This window comes from Clavelina lepadiformis, chromosome 8, assembly GCF_947623445.1.
Source record: "Clavelina lepadiformis chromosome 8, kaClaLepa1.1, whole genome shotgun sequence".
Lineage (NCBI taxonomy): Eukaryota > Metazoa > Chordata > Ascidiacea > Aplousobranchia > Clavelinidae > Clavelina > Clavelina lepadiformis.
The window spans coordinates 16,917,958-16,927,337 of NC_135247.1; the positions used below are offsets into that span (position 1 = coordinate 16,917,958).

Here is a 9,380-nt window from a genome sequence, read left to right on the forward strand (position 1 = left end):
TTTCTTTTTCTTTTAAAGCATTCTAAAATTACTTTAAAAACAGTAAAAACCAATGTTTTTAATCCAAAATGTAACAAACCTAAGATCGTTGAGCTGATTATCGATAATATCCAAACAAGCAGTATACTTAAATACACAGAATTTTTGCTCTGCATTCTGTACTTGAGTGGTACGGTGATAGCATACACACGTTCTCCTCCCATGTACACAAGATGATAAAGGGAAGACATTACACCAAATACTAAGAGGCATCCGAACACGTAAGCTACTGGTGAACCTCGTAGTGCAAGTTGCTCTTGTATAAGCTCATACGAAGTGGAATTCATCGTCCAGCTGACGTTGTAGACGGCAACCACCAGTATTTGTAAACCTACAAAGGAAACAAGGCAAATGGAAAGAAAATAATTCAACAAGGCAATACCATAGAAAACAAGGCAATTTATTGCTTGGCTCCATTATGATAACCATCACGTTTTTAATCGTCCATATAATGAAAGAGTTAAAAATATCACTTCAAAATCAACACATAACTAGCAAACATTTAATGCAATCAAGAAGAGCAGGTAAAAAACTAAATCAAATAAAAACCATTGAAAAAGTTTTGATTAAGACGTTTGCTTTAATAAAGTTGTGCATAAGGTCAAATAATTTCCTTTTTAATAAAAACAATTATACCAATGCTTCACCTGTCAATATATCAGCAAGAGCCAATGAACATTTACAAATTCCTATTTTATTGATCGCATTTCTCCGATAACGTCGGACCTCCACCATGATGACGAGAGCATTACCGACCAAGATTGCGAGTCCAAGCAACACAGCAAACGATAAGAAAACGGCAGCTCCGACCATTCCACAAGCATCGCAAGAGATCAATGTTGTGTTGCGGCATTCAGTCACTATTTCGGAACGAGAACCACGACAAAATCCAGGAAATTCGCAAAGATACCAAGTTAGGTTGACAAACGAAACAGCATCGCTCGAGTTGGATATTTCTAAAGAAAATAAATAAAGGAAATGATAAAAATGCGTCGAAAAAGTTTACCTTTCAAATGAGGAAATTTTCTAAATAAATCCTGCCCTACCATCATGAATAATTTTACGTTTGCTTGCTTTATTTTCCAAGATTATTACAGAACTGCTTGCTAAGTCCAACAGAATGGTATTAACAACCCCTGAAAAATGTCAAAACACTGTAATGCAATGCAATGCAATTCCTTACATTAGAAGCAATTAAGATGGAATGTGTGTTTAGTGATAATGCATAGAATTATTTTTGATACCGTATTATTACTTACAATAACAGTCATCATAAAAACTCTTTAAATACTGCGGAGACCATAAACCATCCCGACATGTAACAGGTCCTATGATTTCTTTACCACAACGAAATTTATAACTTGACCCGGTTAGATAATACCCACTCTCATCTAACACTGGGTATTTTACTATTTCTGCAGAAGAAAAGATGTTGGGCCAATGGCTGCAAACTGTAAAATGATAAGCAGTAATTAGATAATAAAGCAGAGAATATTTCTGTCAAAATGCAAGTACTAAAAGTGACATAATGAAATAATATTTCCACAAGGTCCAATAATAGCAAGAAATGCATTGTGCCCGTAACGAAAATGATATACTTAATGACAACTGTTCGCTATAAACGTTTTGAAATATGAAAAAAAGTAAGTTATACTATTTTACTTAACTGCCAAACATTTCGGGAAACTTTCAAAATTATTCAACTGACTCCAGATGTTTGCTCCCATGCATGTATTTATAAAACCATTAGGAGCAAATGGCATAAAGTCTTTGTTGCAGTAATAGGTAACAACTTCCCCTTTGTCGTATGGTGGGTCGCCAAGGTAATAACCGTGAAGGAGCGTAGGAGGATTTCCACAACCTGTTAAGGAGATGTAAATATAATTAGATAGTTTGTGATCGTACGAAAACCAAATGTTCGAAAGCATTAAAATGAATAGCTCCAAGTTTAACTTTGTCCAAGTAATGAAAAAGTAGTAAACAAGTTTACCAGTTGCAGGAATAAGGCACTTTGGAAGAGGATTTAAATCCCAACTACCGTTACTTGAACAGAATGATTCTGTTGGATCAATTGTTATGAAACCGGGATCACAAACGTAAGACACAAAGCTTTCGTTGATAGCAATGATTGTGGCGTTCTTTACCAAAGACGGTGATTCACACCCTTGAAAAAACATTTAACCGATTAAACCAAACTTATCATCACATGAGCAGCAATACGCTTTGAGGTAGTTTATACAAGATTTTTATTGCATTTTTGTTTTGTTAGAAAAATTGTAAAATAATTGTAAAAATTGTAAAATTATAATAATAAAAATTATAATTAACTTATAAGTTATAAGTATAAGTTATAGTTATAATTAGTTTTATATTATATATATATATATATATTATGTTATATGTTACATATAGTTATATATTATAAGTAAATAAATAAATGTAAAAATTGTTAGACTAAAAAAGACGGTTATAAAAACTATTTAGACCTGTAGATTTCCTTTAAAAACGTACAAATAGGTGAAAGACTCACCTGAGCTACAAGTTATTTTCGGCGGAATCCAAGAATCTCCATTGCAAATTGTTTGGTCACTTTCAATCGTGTGTCCTGTACACCCAGCAACGACTATTTGTCCTTTTGTTTGACCGTCAAACTTTAAGGATTTGAGGTGATAAATGGGATCAGATGAAACACATTCTGAGCGAGATCAAGTTATTCTTAATAAACGGTTTTTGACCAAGTGCAAATTTTGCTGAAATATACGATTTTATCGTTTTGCAATAAATGGATTCGAATTCCTTCTGTTGCATGACGCCATAATCATACGTACAATCATGGACAATTTATAAATCGACTGAACTCAGACTGACTTGATTGACATAGTGGAAAGTTTAGCGATGTGTCCTTGAGACTCCATTTATTCCCAGCAAGGCAAGTGTTGATGGTTCCGTTTGGAGCGATGATGGAATAACCATCTTCACATGAATATGTAATTGCTCCACCTTCTGCAATTGGCCATTTGCCATCGTATCCAACAGTATCGTATCTTCCATTTATCAACCATGGTGGATTACCACATCCTAAATATCGTTAGTAGAGGTGTATTTGTTTGTTTAGTATTTGTAGATTTTCATGAAATTTTGTTACAAAAGGGCTGATTAACACTGCATTTGTACTATTGTTTCACCGAAAATGGATTAAAGTTATTATTAACCCAGGATGCATGTCAAAGGGCAATTGACGGATACCAGAAGAGAGCAAGAGGTTTCAAAACTGAAGTTTGTTATTGCTTTCTATTTCCCATCGTTGATAGGAAGTTTCTTAACTCTTGCAAATGTTTTAACCAGGAAAAAAACTGGAAACATCGTACCGTGAGTTGGAGACAAACACGATGGTAGAGATTTTAAAGACCATTTTCCATCAACACGGCAAAAAGATACCGTCTTGTCAGTTGTGTAAAATCCTGTTTTACAGACATAATAAGCTTCTGACCCTGCAGATGTTGATGTTAAATGTAATGCAGCATTCAATACTGTCGGAAGTGGTCCACAATCTAATATTTTATGAAACAAGGTTAGGAAAACTTATACTAACTGTCAGAAAAACATTTGGTTGTAACTAGCAATAATGTGGCCCCCTGTTTCTTAAGTTAGAGAACTAACGCTGAATTCATGCAAATTTTCCTCAATTTTCCAATCTATTTTTTAAGAATAAGCAACCATTTGTACCAGTTTGGCTTAATAGGATTACAGCAGTACGTATAGCTGAAAATTTTGACCAAAATGCCACATATGCATGTCAAAATAAAAACTAAGAATCATCATTATTTAAACTCTGAATTTTCTATTAGTAATCATTGGCCCGCAAAACAACTTGTAAAATAAAACAATCGCAATGCATTTTAAAAATTCTAATTGTTTTTTGACGAACCTATTCCACAAAGAGGTGGATCAGCTTTGTTGCCGTCTTTTATCCACTGCCATACTCCTTTTTTGCAATATAAAGATGCATTTCTAAACATTACAAAACTTTTTTGGCATGCAAAGGTTATTAAAATTTCATCTCCGAATGATTCATTTTGATTGATGACCTTTCCATCAATAAAATATTCACCACCCCTTGGCGCTGTTGGTAACTTGGAACAATCTGCAAAATAAACTGGTAAACCATTTTGCAATTAAAACAGTCACTATAATAATATTGTCCAAACAAAAAAATCTTACAAACCCGATTGACAATATGGAAACTTGTCTTTAACTTCTAAACTCCAGGAACCTTTTGATGTACAAGTACTGAAGGGACCAAATGGGGCAAGTAATTTATATCCCTTGTTGCAAACATATGTGATGTTTTCATCTTCCATAAACGGTGAAAAGCTCAAGAAAACTCCATTATTTAAAGGACGTGGGTTTCCACATCCTTCGAAACATGAAGTGCTGTTATGTTATCATACTAAGGCAAATATTTTCTACAAAATTTCTTTGTGCAGTAAACCAGTGATGTTTTTTTTAACAAATTCAAATGTTAAGAAATCAATCTTAATCAAGTGAACTATTGGTTTTGAAAAAGCTTAACAAGTTTATGAAAACAGTTCAAGAACATGCCCAAACACTATAACAATTCAAACGATTCTGATGCCATCGTTTTACCACTTTTGGGCAAAATACACTTTGGGAGCTTCTTTAGATTCCAAGTCCCGTTATCTCCACACACGTTCATGGCAGGATCGATCGTTATCAAACCAGGATCACAAATATATTTAGCTTTGGATCCGACGTGGGTTAATGATAGCTTTACTGATGCGTTTGCCACGTCAGGTGGTGAACCACAATCTACAAATGCAACTTAGTTACATATAGTGCAAAACTAGCTTTTTAAGTAGTTCAAAGCTGGATTTTTAAGTAACGTATTTTAAAAAACTTTTTCCAAACTTAAGTTAGATCAAAAACAATATCTTACCTCTTTTGCATTCTGGAAAACGTTTAAAATCTGTTTCTAGGCTCCATATATTTCCTATAAAGCAGTAGCTAAATTCACTCTCTGGATCATTTAAAACAAAACCGTCACGGCATGTATATTTAATCACCTCTGAAGGTAAAAACGTAGACGTCGACAAAGAACGGGTTATTCTTCCATTTGGAAGAGGTTTAGGATTACCACAACCTATCATATATATGAAACTTTTCAATGATACACTTTACACAAATAGGATCATTAAGAAATTTATATATATCATAAAGTAGCAAATATACTCAAAATTAAAATTGTTTAACATAAATGTTTAATGAGATTTTGCTGAAAATCATGTTGCTTCCAAGAATAAAAATGTTTTTATCTATCTACAACTATAACTAACCTGCTTCAGGCTCTAAACAAATAGGTAATGGTGAAAGGTTCCACTGATTTTTGTAACATACGGTTAACGTTTTGTCCATGGTAATAAAACCTGGATCACAGAAATACCTGGCATGCGAAAGTTCTCGAGTATTTACACCATAAACTTTTGCATTTGCTACAGGTGGTGGCACACCGCAGTCTAAGAAAAAAATGATAAAACCAAGGATAGTTTATTAGAAAATAATCTTAATCTATATGCATTCAGTTTTCTTGTTATATACTGTAAATACTCAATCAACAGAATCGACACTTACCATATGAGCTGAAAGGTAAACTTTTGATCCAACGACCATCACTGCAAACAAACCGCTCACTGATGCAATCAGGACTAGAAAGAGGACCTTCGGTGCACAACACAACTGCCGCTTGCGAACCATCCGCTGTGAGCTCCATGAAGGTAAGATCTACCTCGTTTTCATTATTATAGTTGTTTGGAAAATCATCGCAACCTGTCATAATACATGGTTGAAAGTTAATCGGCTAAGAATTTGTCTTTGAAGTAGAGGGCTCATACTTTCAATATTGTTTGACGATTCGTAATTTGTGTTTTCGTTGTAATTTTGTGCGAAGTCATTTCCTGATGAAAAGGTGGAACCTGAAACAAAGATCGTTTTACTTTCATGTCAACTTGCATGAAATACGTAGGTACAACTTTGTGTTTCGGCTGCTTGAATGAATTTATATTACACTTCGTTAACTTCATACCTTAATTCATATACCAGATAACAAGATCCGCTCCACAAAAACACTTTTTAAAAATGTTTTGCGCATATATGTACCTTCACGTGTGTTGACTGCGTTGTCATCAGTAGTGTAAGTTTTTCCATGCATCGGCAAGAAAGGATATTCTGAAATAAAAGTTTGTTTATGTATAGAAAGTCACATATTAACAAGTTAAAGCAAAGGTTTTCATAATTTCAGTATACTTGATATTTCTGTTGAAGAAATGTCTCGCAAACGCGAAGCAAACTTTGGCACAATCATGAAATCAAAATAATCAAAAGATCCCACAAAAATACGTAAATTGTTATTTATTGACAGCTTGATGAAGTTCTTTAACATTTTTTGCCTGTTTGGTGATCTCACATCATAAGGACTAAAATATTGCAAAATTTAAAAATAAGCTTACCTAGAGAATAACATTTCATTGAAAAGAAACAAATTAAAATCCATGGACCTTTTAACATCATGTTTAGTATGTACCAGGTACAGAATATGCAAACTTTATATAACTAAAGCTACATACAGTAACTTATATATACTAGTACAACATAAGCTTTATACTAGCTCCGTAATATACTGCAAAGTATGAAGAATATACTAGTGCTACTTTGTAAATGTGATGCTTTATGATTACAAGCTTTGTTGAAAATCTATTCGAATCATGAAATTTTACAAGTAATGCAATCACGAATACCCAATTTACTTTACTTCTATAACAATAAGGTTTAAAAAAATTTTGTCAACGCATTTAATTTCAGTTAAATTTTAACCTGATTATTTTATGATTATCCTATAATTCAGTATAAGTTTAGTATATACAAAAATCTTCCAAGATACAATTCCATACTGCCCTTTTCTGAATTACATTTCATATCTGACAACTGCAATATCTCCAAAATATGTAATATGACTATCTCGCCTGCATGACATGGCAAGGTAAAAAAGACGATGTTGTTGGAGCACAATCGTGGTGTGTTTTGGCTTGAAACAGTATCATACATGTTGTTTATTAATAAACAACGAAAGCTCATCCGCGTTACGAACGTTTCATGTTTAAATATCAGGGTCATATTTCAGCCAGTTTCTAATTACTGGCATTAATATGCGACAGACATGTTGGTTTTGTAATTCGGTATTCTTTGCAGCGTAGGCCTACCATTGTCAAAAAGATACAACTGTTTTTGTTGGCAATGACAGGAAACGATAAATCTTTAAATGAGATATTAATAGAAACAGAAAGCCCGCACAAAGGAAAGTTGATCCAAGAATAATTTCCGTAACATGAAATGTGAAACAAATTTTGCTGGCCATATTATAGAGAAATAAAAAATATGCTATACAAACAACACTACCAAGCAGTACGAGCTGGTATCATTTACACAATGTGATATTTAAAACTATATTTTTAAAGTCCAACAAATATCTAGGCTATATTTAGATGTATATGTTTATATATACTTGATGTTTATACATTTATATTGTTAATTTATTCAATTTTCCTAAAAAGCAAACTTATTATGTTTTGCGACAGGACTGAAGAAAAACCGTTTTATGATTTTGGTCGAGGCGGTCATACTACAACATGGTGATTGTTTTGGTAAAGCTCATGAATGAAATTAATTAGTTAGAGTATTATTGTTGAATTATAATCTTCGCTGAGCGTTGGAGCGTTTATTAGCCTACGTAACGCGCCGCAGATAATACGCAATTTCTTATGTATTTTACGTTGCGTGCTTCGCTGGCCACGTATCCAGATGTCATACCGAACAAGTCCAGTGCGTAGGATTCAAACCGCTGTAAAGTAAGAACTAGGCAATATAATTTCAAAATGTTTTCTTTATTGCGTAAAGGAATTCGCATGCTACTTACCTGAGCAAAATCATTACAATCCAATCGCTAAAACGCTTGTAATTTAGAAAAGAATGAAAGTAGACCGACATTTTCCATTGTTAAGTTTCGAAAAACTTCTTTTAAGTTTCGGTGATCGAAAAAATCTTGCCACCCAGACTGTAACTCGGAAATGGTTTATTAGGCAAGGTTCACCGTTTGTTACATCAATATGGCTAAAAACAGCTTTCATTTGTATCTTACACGATTATCTGCTGTTTACGGCTTTACTGGGCGAAATACAGCAGTTGACAACGGGAAATACAGCTGCACGAATACTGCAGTTATCAACTTCTACAAGTATAGCCTATAAGTACTTTTGTCAAGAAATTTCAGTCGGTCCCGGTACTCGGTACTTTTCACGTGATAATTTCAAAATTTTAACAAGTATGTTTTCAAAAATACATGTTAATTAATCCTTAATACTAATTTTAGCATCTGTTGATCGTTTTTAAACTAGAAATGTCAAGTAAAATTGCAAGCGATTAACGTTACATGTGTTTTGACCTGGAGTAAACTTTACCGGGGGCATAGAATAGCGGAAAACATTGCATTTGCAGCAACATCTTTTATACAAAAAATATCGGTACCGAGTACCGACAAAATACTACTTTTTTAAAATAGTACCGAATATCGGAACCGTCGGTACATTTTTTGTCAACTAGCAGTACCGTTACCGACGGTACTTTCAGAGTACCGACTGCCCACCTCTGCCTAGGGGTTACATCATTCCATATAAGTTACATGTCTAAAGATCACGCGTTGCTGTTGGATTCATAAACAATAATTTTCTTAGACTATTTTATATGACACTTCCAGTGTAGCACAGAAGTTGGTTTAAAAGACTGCTCATGTTTCGCTTTAGCCTGTGTCATAAATTTGTGTAACAGATAAAACCTCTAAAGCCAATGAAAATGGAATTATAACTATTAACTACACCTCTTTATTCGTCAAAGAAAGTGTCTTAGTGTTTGAAAGAAACTTAACATATAGTTTACTTGTCATAATCAACATGACAAACAATCGTCATCGAAAACTGAAATCGCCTTAAACTTATGGTTTGATAGCGCTGCTAAGGAGCAAAGCGCTTTTTTTCAGCGCAAAAGATAAAACTGCCATAAACACCTTATAAACAAAAATTTTCCGAGCTTACAATAATTATTACATCATTATTTGCATTGTTTATCAATGATTCATGCGCATTTGTGTGCCTTTGTATTGCCTACACGGGAATACAACGATGCACAAATGGGCGTTGTAGGCAATACAATGACGCACAAATGCGCATGACGTGATGATAAATAGGAAATCGTCAATAATGATATAAAAATTATTG

At 33.7% G+C, this 9,380-nt stretch overlaps 1 protein-coding gene across 1 annotated transcript; it reads right to left on the reverse strand.

The window, feature by feature from the left end:
* Positions 1 to 1,323: 1,323 nt before the first annotated feature.
* Positions 1,324 to 6,633, reverse strand: LOC143468384 (C4b-binding protein alpha chain-like). Its single transcript, XM_076965565.1, has 15 exons — positions 6,564 to 6,633; positions 6,214 to 6,282; positions 5,949 to 6,029; positions 5,689 to 5,883; positions 5,394 to 5,573; positions 4,997 to 5,200; positions 4,687 to 4,869; positions 4,265 to 4,456; positions 3,968 to 4,183; positions 3,408 to 3,590; positions 2,908 to 3,117; positions 2,570 to 2,734; positions 2,030 to 2,203; positions 1,707 to 1,900; positions 1,324 to 1,490 (listed from the first exon to the last, which is right to left on the reverse strand). The coding sequence occupies exons 1-15, from the start codon at positions 6,622 to 6,624 to the stop codon at positions 1,449 to 1,451; spliced, it is 2,349 nt and encodes a 782-aa protein (XP_076821680.1). The 5' UTR covers positions 6,625 to 6,633; the 3' UTR covers positions 1,324 to 1,448.
* Between the last annotated feature and the right edge of the window lie 2,747 nt (positions 6,634 to 9,380).